Source organism: Callospermophilus lateralis, chromosome 3, assembly GCF_048772815.1.
Source record: "Callospermophilus lateralis isolate mCalLat2 chromosome 3, mCalLat2.hap1, whole genome shotgun sequence".
Classification (NCBI taxonomy): Eukaryota; Metazoa; Chordata; class Mammalia; order Rodentia; family Sciuridae; genus Callospermophilus; species Callospermophilus lateralis.
In genome coordinates, this window is record NC_135307.1 from 181,499,951 (window position 1) to 181,516,955 (window position 17,005).

A 17,005-nucleotide genomic window follows, 5' to 3' on the forward strand; every position below is an offset into this window, starting at 1 on the left:
CAAAAATAATTATCAAGGGGCTGGGGTTATGGCTCAGCGGTAGATCGCTCGCCTCGTACATGCAAGGTCCTGGGTTCGATCCTCAGCACCACATAAAAATAAATAAATAAAGTTATTGTGTACAACTACAAAAAATATTTAGAAAGTTAATAATAATTATCAAGTAATGATGATCACACAACATTTTAGTGTTGAATTCTGTAATTTACCACAATATTAAAATAATCAAAATAATGGATATTGTGTTGTAAAAAGGATTTATGCTTGATTTGAGTCTCTTAACATCTATAACAGACACATACTTATGCCTCCCTTTTATACAGGAGTAAATTTAACCTGTGGGAGCCAAAAAACTTATCCATGATTTGATTACTGCTAACTCTAACTTCATTTCTCTTAGATTCTAATTTAGATCTTCAGTCTCCTTAGACTTTCCTCTGACATCCTACTGCCACATTATAGCCACCTTTAAATGACATGTTGAAGAGAAGACCATTTTTTTCCTCTCTGTGAAGGACCATTGGAGAACTAATTGAATTGGAGGAGTTTCTTGACTATAGGTAGCCTAGTTTAAGCAAGATTTTAGAGTCATGGGCATATAATCACACCAAATATAAATTGTTAGAAATGCTGCAAAACAGAAGTACCAGGGTATCAGTGGAGAGTGTACCAGGGACCTCATCTGGCCTCTGGGATTCAGGGAAGACTTTTCCAAGGAGTTAACATTTAAGGTTAGATTTATGGGTGGGATGAATTGGATTTTATCCCTGAAGCAAATACAGGAATGGGTGTTTGGCCAGAGAAAATATCCTTTTGAAATCCTTGAGGGGAGAAAGAGCTTGGTGGTTTTGAGGACAGGAAGAAGGCTTGGTATGCATGGAGGAATAAGAAAAAGTCTGAGGCTGAGTGCAGTGGGTGCACACCTCTTAATCCCAGCAGCTCTGGAGAGCTGAGGCAGGAGGATAGCAAGTACAAAGCCAGCCTTGGCAACGAAGTGAGACCCCATCTCAAAAGATTAAAAAAAAAGGTGCTGGTGGGGATGGGGGTCAATGGTTAAGCACCCTTGAGTTCAATCCCCAGTGCGCGCGCGCGCGCGCGCACACACACACACACACACACACACACACACAAAAGGGGGGGGGCATGAGAGTAGGCTATAGAGGGAAGCAGGTTCTCTTTTAAATTTCTTTTTTATTATTATCTTAGTCCAAAAGTATGCCACTGACCTGGGTTTTTGAAAGTCCAGAACAATAATATTACCAGACTTGATTTCTGGAAACTTTTAACTAACTGATAATTCTGACTGATTGCTGCTTTGTGGAGAGGAGATTGGACCCAAACAGCTGGGATTCTAATAGGAGACAATTGTATTCTATGTTAAGAAATTGTAATGACCTAGACAGATAATGGCAAAAATGGGGATGGAGAGCCAATGAACAAATTCCAAATATGTGAATGATGTATACTTGTACAATAATAAACAAGAGTTAATTATAACAGCCTTTCTGAAGATGGAGATCCTTAGATGGGCCAGGTGGAGTACCTCAAAAACAGAAAGCTGCCGGGTGTGGTATCGGACGCCTATAATCCCAGCAGCTTGGAGGGATTATGAGTTCAAAGCCAGCCTCAGCAAAAGCAAGGCATTAAGCAACTCAGCAAAACCTGTCTTTGAATAAAATACAAAATAGGGTTGGGGATATGGCTCCATGGTTGAGTGCCCAAGTTCAATCCCTGGCATGTGCATGTGCACGTGCGCACACACCCCCCCAAGAAAAAGCAGAAAGCCAACCTGTTTTATTGCAGACATCATCCAGATAACTGCTTTACACAGTAAACATTTACTCAAGTTTCTCAGTTATGATTATGGTAGTGAACCTTGAATTCACCCAAAGGTAGGCCCTGCCTAGATACCTTGTACCCAAAATAGAATGCCTGACTCTGATCAACTGGGGATGGGATTTCAAGAAGAGTCATGATAAGCCTGGAAGAGTAGTGTCAGTGGGGGAGTGGGGAGTCAACTTCTTGAGCTTGCTCTCAGTCCTCTCAATCTGTCTTCCACTCAGGAGAACAGTAGTCTGCAGAGGTTGGAGTTTGAATGCTTTTTAACTTTGCATTGCCACCCAGAGAAGCAGTGCAAGCACAGAACTATATAAGCATATTAGGGATTTGACCTTTAACGAAACATTTCAAATATACAAGAATAAGGAATAATGTGTAAATGCTTTGTGTGCCTGGCATCATCTAGCTTAATCCAATCCTTTATATATATTTTATTTATTTGTTTGTTTGTTTGTTTATTTATTTATTTATTTTATTTATTTTGCAATGCCAGGGATTGAATCTAGGGGCCTTCTCACCACTGAGCTGCATCTGCAGCCCCTTTTATTCTATCTATCTATTTTCTTTCTTACTTAATTATTTATTTTCTTATTTATTTTGAGGCAAGGTCCTGGTAAGTTTCCCAGGCTGGCCTTTAACTCAAAACCCTCACCCCAGCCTCCAGAATTTCCAGTCTTACTGGTGTATGCCACCACACCCAGTTAGCTTTATCAACTCTTAACATTATGTCTTACTTTTGATTATGTCATTGCATAAAACATTCTGATAAGCATAGCTGAAGTCCCTTGTATCGCTCCCCACCTTTTTTTGCTGTGTGAAACTCATGTTTTTATTCTCAGGTGGCTTGTTATTGTTATTGTTGTTTGGGGGATATTTTTACGGTATATTTATGTGTTCAAACAATATGTAGTATTTTACAAGTTTTAACTTAGGTGTGTTATTAGGATCACTCTATAGCTTGTCTACTCAGCTTTGGTTTTGAGATTTTATTGTCTTTAACACTAACACTTTTAATTTATCCATTTTATTTACGATATGGTGTTTTAGTAGATAAAAAAGAGACACTTAGGCTTTTTTCAGTCTTATTACTAGAAACAGTGTAAACTGAAGGCAACAGGGATAAGCATATTTCTTAGAGGCCGTCCCTCTCCTGCTAAATCTAGACAGGGTGGCTTCTGCTCCCATCCCCATCCCAGTGTCCTTATTTTGAGAGAATCTTGGATCCTTATTCCAGGAGAGTTTGTCTAGTGGTATATTTTATTTTCCTATATTTTTTTTTATCTTGTGTGAATGACATACTGTTTGGGTTTTTCTAAACCCTTTTTCCTCTCACATCTACCTTAATCTCAATGGGATGACTAAGGAATGGAGCAAATGTAACCCAAGTGTACTCAAGCCCATGGGCCCGTGTGTACTGGAGTGATTGGAAAGAACCTTTGAGGTCCCTTTTTTCCTGTGTGAGTGTGTAAGAATAATTCTCAGAGAGATTCGTCACTGACGTGTACATGAAGACAGCTTATGACAAACGTCTTCTTATTCACCCTTTTAAATATCAAAATGTACTTAGAAAATTCAGCAAGAAATTTCCCACTCCCCAGGAAATAAGACTTAGGTATTTCTTCTGCCTCACCAGCTACTAAATCACCCACCCACAACTGAACCTCTCTGTTTAGCCAAATATGTCCCTATAAATAGTATGCATACATGATCATGGGAGAATGCTGATGACTCCTTAGTCCACCTACGAAAGCTTTAATTTCTGAACATTTGCTAGGATCTAAAAGTAGTGGGCATTTCTTGCTCTGTACCCCATGCCCCTGCATGTACAGAGGTTGGTTACCTTGACCACAGTTCTTAGTTCTCAAGTACTGTGGGTTCATGGCATAGGTGGAAACAGTCATAGTGGGTAGAAGTCACTACTCCTTTCCTTTGTTGATGAAGTTGGAGAATTAAGAGCAGAATTATTAGGTTCTTAAGTTCCTTCCTTCCCTGTGTTCATGTCATGTAGTCAGTTTTGTGCCTTGTAACACTCCCTGCTTCTTTGGGGTTTTTTTCCCCTTCTTTATCCTTCTCACTCAACAGTATTTATCTTTGGTTATGAGTCTGTATGCATTCATCATGGCAGCAGAAATTGCTCTTCTCTGTTGTCTAGTTTGTCTTTTTACCTATTTTAATGCCCCCCCCCAAAGAAAAAAACCAACTTCCAGAAACATTGTTCTTTCACTCTAATCATGGAATACTTTTAAATATTTTAAATGCAAAAGTTAGAAAATTGTGAATGATTATAGCTGTTCCTGGAAGTAATTTTGTACCTTGGTAATTACATGTTGTACTCTTTGATTCTGCCTCTTTGACAGCTCCATCAAACTGTGAATGGTTGTCTTAAATTTAATGGAATTCAGAAACCTGCTATTGGGTCACATATTCAGTAGCAAAACTGTGATGCTGATGAGGAAATGGGAATGTTTATACTCTCTGACAGAAAGGGGACATACACAGCAGTCACACAGGAGCCAGTTATGATTGACAGGGAAAATGGGACAAGCATGTGTTCTTTACCAGGTTAAATGCCCCAGACTTACTTTCTTTTCAGTTCTGTGTTTTTCAACCTTGCTTAAGCTCAAGGTCCTTCTCTTTGGTTCAGAGCTCTGAACTTGAATATTCAAAGTCTGTCTTATTCCCCAGTTGCTAAACAAACCATTTGGGGTTGGTCTTTGCAGGGTGAGAAAGACTGGCAGAAATATGAGACTGCTCGGCGGCTGAAGAAGTGTGTGGACAAAATCCGAAACCAGTATCGGGAAGATTGGAAGTCCAAAGAGATGAAAGTCCGGCAGAGAGCTGTAGCACTATACTTTATTGACAAGGTAGGAAAAGCTTTCAGTCAACATTAGCCATTGCTCTGCCAAGATCAGTGCCAAGTCCTAGGGAGTGGGGGTTGGTAGCGGTGACACCCTGACAATCACCATCTTGCTTGCATCAAGCCTGGCCCAGTAAGGAAGGCAGTGTTGGAGCAAGAGGCATCCACAATCTATCTGAGTATGGTCTGCATAACAGGATTCGCATGAATCTGAACATATTGGAAATACTGTGATGTTTAAACTCTTTTCAATCATGACCCAAAATAAAAAAGTTTAGATCACAACCAACACACATATATTTTTTTTTCTGTAACTGAATCAAAAGTTGCACAAACCAGTATAACTTAAAAGTTTAGAAAAAGAATTCTATTTTTCACTGCCTATATTTCAGCACAATTCTGAATTGTTGCAAAATTAAGACACTGGTTTTTTGGGTTTGATTGCCCAGAGTCGAAATATTATCCTCATTTTGTTACCTTTTTAAAAAATTCTTTCTTTCCTCCGTCTCCATTTTCAATGATGGAAAAGAGAAACTTGGATCTTTACATGTTTAGTGTCCCTGTAGCTTTCATAGAAAAATCATCTGTAGAATCCATAGTTTTCAGACTATGCAGACTGATGCTCTGTCCCCAAGGAGAATTGAGAGGTTTCTCTTTTGAGTTTCCTAGAGATGTTATAAGGTTCTCGTATTTTCGTTCATGCTGATCTTTTTCTTATCTGTTTTCCCTGGGCAGCTTGCTCTGAGAGCAGGCAATGAGAAGGAGGAAGGAGAAACAGCAGACACTGTGGGTTGCTGTTCACTTCGTGTGGAGCACATCAATCTGCACCCAGAATTGGATGGTCAGGAACATGTGGTAGAATTTGACTTCCCTGGGAAAGACTCAATCAGATACTATAACAAGGTCCCAGTTGAGAGACGAGTAAGTTAATGTGGCATGTTTTTCCTGCCATGTGTTTTCATTCATTTGTTCATTCAGTAAGCATTTATTGAGGGCTTTTCATGTGCTCTGCATTTTGCTGGGCAATAGCAAAAATGACCTGAAGACAGGGGACAGGTATTACTTGTTGTGCTGTACACTTCCTGTCCCGCAACTTGTGCCACCTTCCTGGGAGTAAGAGGCCATCTTTTAAAGCAGTGTTCAACATCTATAGAGTTGGTCTTCAAAATAAACTCAATGTAAGATTGAACCCAGTCATGCTGTTTTAATGATTTAACCACATCACAAAATGCCTTAGTCGTGTTGTACATTTGTCACCTTGCCTCTTTACTCAGCCACATACCAAATGAGTAAAAGAGTTGATTTTTTAGTTTCCAGGTATTTTGAGCCCTTCATTTCAGAGGTGCAGCTGATAGTCCCAGCCTAATCATTCTCATTGTATTGGGCTTGAACAAAAGACAAATAAGATCCCAGTAATCTAGCCCCTTGGACAACAGTGTGTATCAGTATAAATTCATGCGACTCATAAATAGTGTATGAATGTAAAGGGAATATTTCTATTCTGTTCTTATAAAATACACACTGAAATATTTAGGGCTCAAGGGCTATGTTACTAACCACAACTGGCTCAGAACAGATTATTACTACACAGAGAATCTGGGTAAAGAGTTATGGATTGTCCTTGTACTTTACTCTTTCTATTTAAGTTTGAAAATTAGCTCTAAAGATTTTTTTTTTAATATTTATTTTCTAGTTATAGGTGGACACAATATCTTAATTTTATTTTTATGTGGTGCTGGGGATTAAACCCAGTGCCTCACACATGATAGGCAAGCGCTCTACCTCTGAGCCACAACCCCAGCCCTCTAAAAATTTTTTTAAAAGAATAATAATTAGACTTCTCTTATTTCTTCTAGGTTTTTAAGAACTTGCAACTATTTATGGAGAACAAGCAGCCTGAGGATGATCTTTTTGATAGACTAAATGTGAGTGGACAAAGCACATTGGGCTGAAGGGAGTCCTAAACTGGGCCTCACAAGCTCCTAAAGGAGATGGTTGCCAGTAGGGTGGTTCGAGTTCTTCTTTCAGCCAAGTCTGTCCCATGGCATTATGTGTACTTTTCCTCTGTCAGGGCAGACAGTGAATCTGTGGCCAGAAGCAGACACCTCTACTGTATAACAACTGCCAAAGTGCTGAGGTGGGGATAGATGAGCCCTGCCTTTTATTCTTCCCTGTTTCCTACACAGGCTTATATTAGCTGAATACCCAGCCACTTCTGGAGACCCAAGATTTGCCCCGAGAGCTTGCCAGAGAAAATCTTAATAGGGAAGGACAAATTTGCTTTATTGGCCTGCTCAGAATTGAAATACTTCATAAGGAGGCATCATGTAATCCTATAGTATGAAATTATTTTCCCTCTCTTAACTAACTTTCCACTTGAAGACAGTAAACCTGACAAGATTTCAACTGCACTAGCATAAATAACTCCTAGGGCTTGCCAGAAGGGACAGGATGATGTGCCTCTTACCTCAATCCCAAAATCCCCTCTCTTCTCTCTCGCCTTATTTTCTCCAGACTGGTATTCTAAACAAACACCTTCAGGATCTCATGGAGGGCTTGACAGCCAAGGTGTTCCGTACTTACAATGCCTCCATCACGCTACAGCAACAGCTGAAAGAACTCACAGCCCGTAAGTGTTGCTTGACCACACGGGGCCACATCCTGCTGATGGTGCCAATATGCTTGCTTAGCTAAATCCTAGATTAGTTCCACTTTTTCTTCTCACCATTGCGACTGGAAACATTTTCCCTCCAGGCCTTTATCAAGAGCTAAAGCTTTAAGGAAAAAAAAAAAAGAAAGTCACTAAAGCTTAGTTGTATGAATAGGATCAGTGCTGTTTCTCCTACTCTTACCCTTACAGAACTTTTCTTTCTGCCTAGAAAATTTAAAAGCTCACAAGGTGAAGGAAGATGTAATACTATGATGTTCTATTAACTTGGAGAGAATAAAGTTATCATGATTATCAGAAAAATATAGGAGCAGATCTTTTCCCAAAGGTTTCATTATTTTCCCCCTTAATTAGTGTTTTTTAAAACTAGCTACAGAAGATACTACCAAGAGCCACAGCTCCCTACCGCACTGGGGGGACCAGTCACTACTAAGCTTTCAATGTCCTTTATAAACATGTTAAGTGGTCTTCGAATATGAGCCAGAAAAGCCAGAGATAGGCATATTGAGGGGCAATAGTTTTCCTTTTTAAACAGTATAATGCCTTGTGGCTTAAAGTGTGAAACTTAAGGTTTCTCTGTCTCATCTTCATCTACTGACTCCTTTCCAGTTGTACATTTCTTTAGGCTCCTTTAGACAATTAGGTAGGAAGCAGGAATGAGGCATCAGAAGAGTCCCTGTCCTGACTCCTTGGACAAATAGATGGGTGTATATTTCACTATATTATAGAAACAAGCCAGTCATGTTGGTTTACCTATTGTCCCAGCTATTTAGGAGGCTGAGGCAGGATGATCACTGAACCTAGGAGTTGAGGGCCAGTGTGGTAAACACAATGAGACCCTAAAAAAAGAGAGGGGGGTGGCTGTAGCTCAGTGGTAGAGCGCTTTCCTAGCACATATGGGCACTGGGTTCAATTCTCAGTACCACATATGAATAAAAATAAAGGTGTATCAACAACTGAAAAAAGGAGACTCAAATTTCTCTTATGGAGGGAATTCATCCAGGCTAGGTTTACATATACACTTCATGTTGTCATTTTCTTATGACCATTAACTCTTGAATTTTGACCTTGTGCCTTGGGAAAAACTTCATCATTTGAGTGCGGTAAGGGCCAGTAAAATCATTGACATGTGTGCACTGTTGGGCATACAAACTAAGTCTTATTATCATCTTTTTTTTTTTTTTTTTACAGCGGATGAGAATATTCCAGCAAAGATTCTTTCTTATAACCGTGCCAATCGAGCTGTTGCGATTCTTTGTAACCATCAGAGGGCACCACCAAAAACATTTGAGAAGTCTATGATGAACTTGCAGTCTAAGGTACCTTGGGACTAGATGATGGGGTAGCAAAATGAAGGGAAACTTGTCTACAACTTGTTAATTTTGCAGATAACCTGCAAAGAGGAGGCTTTTATAATCCAGCCTTTTGAGCCAGGATATCTGCAGGCCAGTCTTGGTCTGTCCATATTAAGGATAAATAAATAGTGACAATATGATAGTAGTTATGAATATCAAGGTACCGGTTGTACAGGAATTCTTTCTGCTGTGGACAGAAGTTCTATATTGGCCACTACCTATTTTGAAGTGCTAACCTTGGTGTGCTTTTGCTACTGTACATGAGGAAAATAGATATAAAGAAAGTTTTGTTGCTGTGCTCAGAAATACAACTCTAAAGCTAGGGATGTAGTTTAGTGATGGAAGGTTTGCCATACCCTGTGTGAGAACCCTGGTTTAATCCCCAGCACCACAAGAAGGAAAAGAAAGAAAGAAAGAAAAACAGTTCTTTTCAAATTAAGGCACGGTGGCACATGCCAGTAATCCCAGCCTACTTCAGAGGCAGAGGCTGGATGATAGCAAGTTTGAGCCCAGCCTGGGTAATAAAGTGATACCCCATCTCAAAAAATAAAAGATGTTGAAATAATGATATTTGAGTTCCCCCTAATCCTGGTACACATATTTTTATGTTTACATATTATACATGAATCACAATATAGTTTATCATCAAGCATCTGCTCAATATTGGCCGTATGCCACAGTTATGCTCTACAGAGACGCTGATGTGTAAATGTGCAAACAATTCAATGCCTCCCACCTTTTATTCCTCCTCATTTTGAAACAGGGTCTCACTGAGTTGCCCAGGCTAACCTCAAACTTAACATCCTCCTGCCTCACTCAGCCTCCGGGCTACTCAGGTGACAGGCATGTGCCAGTGCACTTGGCCTGTGATGAGTATTTTTTAGCAGTGGCTGCATAACTAAACCATCCTAATTTGCTAACCTACAGTTAAAGTTTGTAGATATTTCACTATTATGACAGATATGCAGGGCCAAAGGAAACCAATAAAAAAAACCTTGATGGTAGGGGCTGGGGATGTGGCTCAAGCAATAGCCTGCTCACCTGGCATGCGCGGGGCGCTGGGTTCAATCCTCAGCACCACATAAAAATAAAATAAAGATGTGCACCGAAAACTAAAAAATAAATATTGAAAAATTCTCTTTTTGTAAAAAAAAAAAAAAAAAAACTTGAGATAGTTCTAATATTGTAAATTTTAAGATAGTAATGCGTATAAATGGTATTTCAAGATTATTGCATCAATTGTTTTATTGTTGTTGTTGTTGTTACTGGGGATTGAACTCAAGGACACTCAACCACTGAGCCACATCCCCAGCCCTATTTTGTATTTTATTTAGAGACAGGGTCTCACTGTTGCTGAGGCTGGCTTTGAACTTGTGATCCTCCTGTCTGGATCCTCCTGTCTGAAACCTCCCAAGTTACTAGTATTACAGGCGTGCGCCACCACACCCGACTCCAATTGTAATATAAATATAACATCTTTTGGTGATACTCACAGGTCCTACTGATGTTACTATTGTTTGTTGCCCATATTCATAATTAAAGAAATACTCAGTGTCAAGTAGAGATTAATAAAAATTACAGATAACTTTTTTCCAGCCAAGTTTATAAGATTCTATACTTGGACTGCTAGAAGAGTTTTAAAATGATGTGGAATGAGACATCATACAGATTTTCACATCTGGGTCCTAAGACACAGGCAATCTGTAGTTACTACTCTAGATGCCAGCTGGTTGTCCTGAAGGAATGTACATGTCCACAGTGAGTAAATATATAGCCATAGATTTCTTGAATCCTGGAAGCATATGGTTGGCAAGCAAGGAACCCTATAGACCACCCATCCAAACAGCTCCCTTTTGCTGCCACTCTGTTAAGTAGAGGTCATCTAGTATTGTTTACTTTTCTCATGTTATCATTCCACACTAGAAATAAAAGTATGAATGTTTGGTTGCTATTTACCTAATTCAGGAGACCCTCCCTGAAGAATGAGGAGGCCTTTTATTGCTCTCATTCTGGAACCACTATTTGGGCAGCCCACAGTGCCTGCTAGACGAGACCTCCAAGCCCAGAATCCCTCTCCTATATATATGCCCCCAAAGCAAACACACGCCCATTTGCTAAGTGAATCAATGGAGTCTTTGATGCTTAGAGAGAATTTGACATAGCCTGCCAATTTAGCATTCTCAGAAATGGTTAAGATTGTGGTTTGCTGCATTTTTAGCCCAAGAAGAATCTGGCTAGTGGTGTCTGTGATGCTTTTATATACAGAATTGGTTCCTTCATCTTGGCTTTTGACAACAGCTGTTGGAAGTAAGCCATGTATAGTAAACGTGCTTAATTTTTATCTCACAATGGTGGCCTGTTTCTAGTCTTGGGTGGGCTGTGTGTGTGTGTATCTGAGAATTCTAGGCTTAGTGAGCAGTAGCCCAGTATGTGTTAGTCAAGTGTATATTTACTTTGTGAGGTTTTCTTGACCTTCTAGGTTAGCAGGGTGATCATAAGGATGAGGTTTTGTTTCCTACACCACCAGTGCAAACTCACTGAACTCTAGACACATGGCTAGATAGCTGCTGCCATCTCTAAGAAGTAACCTAAGAAAAATAGATTTTTTAGAAGTGTTCTAACAAGTAAGAATGGTTGAAACAGGGTTCCCCTGATTATTCCTTTGTAGGCTTCCCCAAGATGTTTCCACATCTCTTGTTTTGAGTGATTAGCTAATTTCCTTCTTTTTTGGTAGAGATATCAGGGCACTAGAAATTGAACCAGGGGCTCTGACACTGAATTATATCCCCAGACTTTTTTTTTTAAGTCAATGGACCTTTATTGTATTTATTTATTTACACATGGTACTGAGACTCTAACCCAGTGCCTCACACATGCTAGGCAAGCACTCTACCACTGAGCTACAATCCCAGTTCCCTATTCCTTTCTAATTATTTTGAGATGGGGTCTCATTAAGTTTCTGAGGCTGGCCTCAAACTTGTGATCCTCTTGCCTCAGCCTCTCAAGTAGCTGGGATTACAGGAGTGTGCCGCCAAGTCTGACACTGATTTCCTTCTTACCTCAGACTTCTCTCCTTTCTGAAACAGAATACCAAAGGCACGTCTTACTGGTTTGGGGCATCTTTCTGGGCACCTTTAATTGCCATTTCATAGTTTCTTGGATATTCTCTTCAGTGCATCATTTTTCTTCAGAAGCTGGCAGCTCCTTTCCAGAGTGCTGGCAGAATGTGAGGAATATGTTGGGCTTGTTCAGTTGATGCAAGTATTCAGTCCCAGAATTCTAAGTACTTCTCTCCCACAGTATTCTTGAAATGAAGATTACAACCAGGCACAGGCTCCATCTGGACTCCCCTCTCAGCCTACATACCCCTAAAGCCTTAGGGGTCGCTGATTCCCAGGATACTGCCCTATAAGAATCTTCATTTCTTGGATAATCAGTGGAGAATGTAAACGAAAAAACAGCAGTTGAATTCAGCAGTCACTGCGTCTCCTCTTGTCTTCATGAGGCCACTGCTTAAGTGTTTTTACCTGGAAAACCACTAAAAGATAGCCTTCCTTGTGGAGGCAACTTAGATTTCTCCCTCTTCAATGAACCCTTTTTTCCCCTCTCTAGCTCATTTTGCTCCTAACTTTGCTGATGTTTTTCCCTGCCTAGATTGATGCCAAGAAGGACCAGTTAGCAGATGCCCGGAGGAACCTGAAAAGCGCTAAGGCTGATGCCAAAGTTATGAAGGATGCAAAGACCAAGAAGTATGTACCTGATAATGTGCCAAGTCTGGGTTGTTTGAGAGAAAAATGTGTAGTATCCCTCTAAGGCCCTGGTGCTCCGGCTATTCTAGGGGTTTTGTATTGTTTGTACTGGGGATTTAATCCAGAGGCATCCCCAGCCTTTTTTAAAATTTATTTTAAGGCAAGAGTCTCGATAAGTTGCCAAGGCTAACTTTGAACTTGTGATCCTCCTGCCTCAGCCTCTGTTCGTGGGCCTGTTTCTACCTTTGTTGGGTCTGGCAGGATAGGGTTGTGGTATGCTCTTGTCCAGAGGCCTGATTCGGTTCTTGATAACTCTGCCATTCTTCCAGGGTAGTAGAGTCAAAGAAGAAGGCTGTGCAGAGATTGGAGGAACAGTTGATGAAGTTGGAAGTTCAGGCCACAGAGCGAGAAGAGAATAAACAAATTGCTTTGGGAACGTCTAAACTCAATTATCTGGACCCTAGGATCACAGTGGCTTGGTAAGCATTGACCTTTTTTTTTAAAGTTGTTCTGAATAGACTTTATTTATTTACTTACATGTAGTGCTGAGAATCAAACCCAGTGCCTCACACATGCTAGGCAAGTGCTCTACCACTGAGTCACAACCCAAGCCCAGCATTGAGCCTTTGTATTATTCCTGGCTTGAGAAGGTTGGAAGGATTCTAAGAGCATGTTGACCTCCGCTGCCATTCTTAAGTACACTTCTAGTCCTCTGGGGAGATCTGGCTTGCCCTAAGAAGTCAATGCTGTTGTATTATCTTTGAGTGTATGTTTTGTTTTAAAAATGTGGGTGCAGTCCCTATCCATCCTTAAAGGAATTTTAGTACAAGTGTAGCTCTTATTGAAGTAAAAATAGAGTCCATTTACACTTTAATAGAACTTGTTTGTTTTTCTGGTGCTGGGGATTGAACCCAGGGCCTTGTGCATGCAAGGCAAGCAAGCACTCTACCAACTGAGCTACATCCTCAGCCTCCACTTTAATAGAACTTGTCAGTGAAATTTTTGCAAATGAAGGAAGGTAAAACAAGACAAAAACAAAAGTGAGAATATAGATATGCGCAGCCTACACAGAGGTAAAAGGCACATAAGTTCTTTGTTGTGTGCAGCTTCCTCCAACCTCATCTCTGTCATATAATATCCAAAACAAAGTGGCTTATTTTTGAAGATGTTTAATAAGCTTGAGTTGTTGAATTTCAGGGGGTATAGGTAGTGATTATCACACCCAATGGAAGAGGCTCCACCCAGCTTTGTACCTTTTGTGGCGGGTACTCGGGATTGAACTTGGGCACTAAACCACTGAGCCACATCCCCAGCTCTATTTTGTATTTTATTTAGAGACAGGGTCTCATTGAGTTGCTTAGCATCTCGCTGTGGCTGAGGCTGGCTTTGAACTTGTGATCTTCTTGCCTGAGCCTCCTGAACCACTGGAATTACAAGTGTGCACCACCACACCCAGCAGCTTTGTACTTTTTGGTGCTAGAGGCTGAGGTAGTTCTTGAAGGACAGTGTGGTACAATGATTAAATGGGTGGGCTCTGGAGCCAAACTGCTTGGACCAAAATTTATCTCCCTCAGTAACTAGCTGCTTAAGAACATAATCACTTAATACCTCTGCTTGTTTTCTTCTCTGAACATCTTAGTAACACCTAGTTTAGAGATCACTGTCAAGATTAAATTAATTGGGGCTCGGGATGTGGCTCAGTTGGTAGAGTGCTTGCCTAGCATACACAAGACCCTGGGTTCAATCCCTGGCACCACCCCCCAAAAAAATTAATTGATGACGTAAACACCTTAGGACATGCCTGTTGCACCATATTAAGTGAGATAATGCAGGAAAGGTAGCATATCCAAGCCCAGGCCCCTGGTCTAGTCATTACTCTCTGGAGTCACTAATCTCCTTTTTGTCTCCCTTGTTTGCAGGTGCAAGAAGTGGGGAGTCCCAATTGAGAAAATTTACAACAAAACCCAGCGGGAGAAGTTTGCCTGGGCCATGGACATGGCCAATGAGGACTTCGAGTTTTAGCCAGTCTCAGAGGGCAAGGGTTCTGTGAAAAGGAACAGTATGCTTTGAGGAAGATGGATAAACTGTGAGCCTCAATAACCCTCACACCTGAGGGAGAGGCAGCAAGTCTTAACAAACCAACATCTTTGCGAAAAGATAAACCTGGAGATATTATAAGGGAGAGCTGAGCCAGTTGTCCTATGGACAACTTATTTAAAAATATTTCAGATATCAAAATTCTAGCTGTATGATTTGTTTTGAATTTTGTTTTTATTTTCAAGAGGGCAAGTGGATGGGAATTTGTTGGAATTCTGCCAAGCAAATTCACCATTTCACTGAGGCGTTTGTTTTCTCTTAGCTACTGTATGCAAAGTCCGATTATATTGGTGCGTTTTTACAGTTAGGGTTTTGCAATAACTTCTATATTTTAATAGAAACAAATTCCTAAACTCCCTCCCTTTTCCCCCATTTCAGGAATTTAAAATTAAGTAGAACAAAAACCCAGCGCACCTGTTAGAGTCTTCACTCTATTGTCATGGGAATCAGTCTTCATTAAACTTGAAGCAGTCCTGACATCGGCAGTGTTTTGGTTCAGACACTTGTTCACAGAAAAGCATGATGGGAAAATATTTCCTGACTTGAGTGTTCCTTTTTAAATGTGAATTTTTATTTCTTTAATTATTTTAAAATATTTAAACCTTTTTCTTGATCTTAAAGATCGTGTAGATTGGGGTTGGGGAGGGATGAAGGGTGAGTGAGTCTAAGGATAATGAAATAATCAGTGACTGAAACCATTTTCCCATCATCCTTTGTTCTGAGCATTCTCTGTACCCTTTTAGATATCCATCTTTCTTTTTAAACCCAGATCTTTCACTTGAAAGATTTTATTGTATAAAAAGTTCCACAAGTCAATAAATTTAGAGGAAAATGAGTATTTGGTCCAAAAAAAGGAAAAATAATCAAGATGTTAGGGCTTTTATTTTTTCTTGTGTAATTGTGTAAAAAATGGGGGAAAAAACATAAAAAGCAGAATTTTAATGTGAAGACATTTTTTGCTATAATCATTAGTTTTAGAGGCATTGTTAGTTTAGTGTGTGTGCAGAGTCCATTTCCCACATCTTTCCTCAAGTATCTTCTATTTTTATCATGAATTCCCTTTTAATCAACTGTAGGTTATTTAAAATAAATTCCTACAACTTAACGGAAACTTTTTGTGTCTGCCTCTTTGTTACTGAGGACCCCAGGCCAGATATGGGGCTCTGAGGCTGGGACTTCTTGTGGGATATGATCTAACTGCTGAGGTCAGCAAGGGTGACTCTCCTCCCAAGGAGCTAATGGGGCTGGGTCCGGCGTAGAAGGGGGTGCATGTGTCCTACTTTTAATGGGTATGGAGTGAAATGGAAGGCATACAAAGCCCAAAAGGAAAGTGTAGGAAATCCACAAAAACAGGTGGCATCTGAAGCCATGCTGTTGAGCAAGATGGAGCTAAGTATTGGGGAGGCAGATTTTTGAGTGTTTTCCATGTGTACTGTCCAGAAGCAGGAGGTATCTGTCTTCGTCTTTGTTTATGTGGCTAAGCTGATAGGATGAAGAGAGAGTAGTGAGCCAGACTGAGCACCAGATCCTACAAGTCGTTCCCAGGTGGAATGAAGATTTCTCCCTGCATTGATTGGTTGAATGAGGGAGTAGTCAGTGAATACTTCTAATTGCTCCAAGTATATGCTAGTCCCTATACAATTTGTTTTTTTGCATTATTCTAGGTTAGTTAAGTCTGGGACAGAATGAAAGGTGAGGTCTCCAGGTCAAAGGGGACAGGAAGGCCAGAGTTGTTAGTATTGGTCACTTGGTGAAAGGGTCCTGGGCCCTCTAGCTTGTTGGCATGAGCAAGCATATTCATTTCCTTGATGATGTTGGTTCTCCCTGGAGCTGGGGGACAGGACTGGTGCTGGGTCCACAGTTGAGAAACTTTGGCATCACTGGCCGTCTGTATTTCACCAGCTAGTAAGGAAGGCAGTACTCACCCCAGGGAATAAGGGGCTGTATCTCCACCATTGCTTTGGAGCAAGAGATTGTAGCCAAGTATTTTTTAAATTTTGCAGTGTCGAGATAGTTGGACCACAGAGTGTGAATACCATCAGGCTCTTCTGGTATACAACTATGGTGCACACACTATGGCTGGTAGCTATGTGACAAGAAAGTGGACCTTAAAATTTGGGACTAGAGTAGGACTTAACTAGTTGACAATTGGAAATCGTGTATAATAGGCCTTGCAGGTGAAGACCTTGAGCAGGAAGTAGAGCCTACTTTTTGAAAAGGACTTTACAAGTCTAATGAGGTCAGGCACAGAGCAACTAGACATTGCTCAAGACAGCTATGAAGGGCATCCCAGGCAATGTCAGCAGACCTGGGAGAACAGAGACAGGAATTGGGAAGCTGACCTGGTCACAGGATGAGAACTAACTAGATAAGGAGAGGTGGAGCATAGATGTAAAGGAGCTTGAAGGGTGCTTGAGCCTGAAGCAAACTTCCCCGTTTG

The 17,005-nt window shown here is 40.6% G+C and overlaps 1 protein-coding gene across 1 annotated transcript in view; it reads left to right on the forward strand.

Annotated features, from left to right (window-relative positions):
• Top1 (DNA topoisomerase I) overlaps positions 1–15,676 on the forward strand; it is a 79,555-nt gene extending 63,879 nt beyond the window's left edge. Inside the window, exons 14-21 of the mRNA XM_076851853.1 lie at positions 4,560–4,703; positions 5,432–5,617; positions 6,553–6,621; positions 7,211–7,325; positions 8,556–8,683; positions 12,374–12,468; positions 12,798–12,947; positions 14,388–15,676. Coding sequence (XP_076707968.1) covers positions 4,560–4,703; positions 5,432–5,617; positions 6,553–6,621; positions 7,211–7,325; positions 8,556–8,683; positions 12,374–12,468; positions 12,798–12,947; positions 14,388–14,490 — 990 coding nt within the window. The 3' untranslated portion in view covers positions 14,491–15,676. The remainder of the gene's footprint in view (positions 1–4,559; positions 4,704–5,431; positions 5,618–6,552; positions 6,622–7,210; positions 7,326–8,555; positions 8,684–12,373; positions 12,469–12,797; positions 12,948–14,387) is intronic.
• The last annotated feature ends 1,329 nt before the right edge of the window (positions 15,677–17,005 follow it).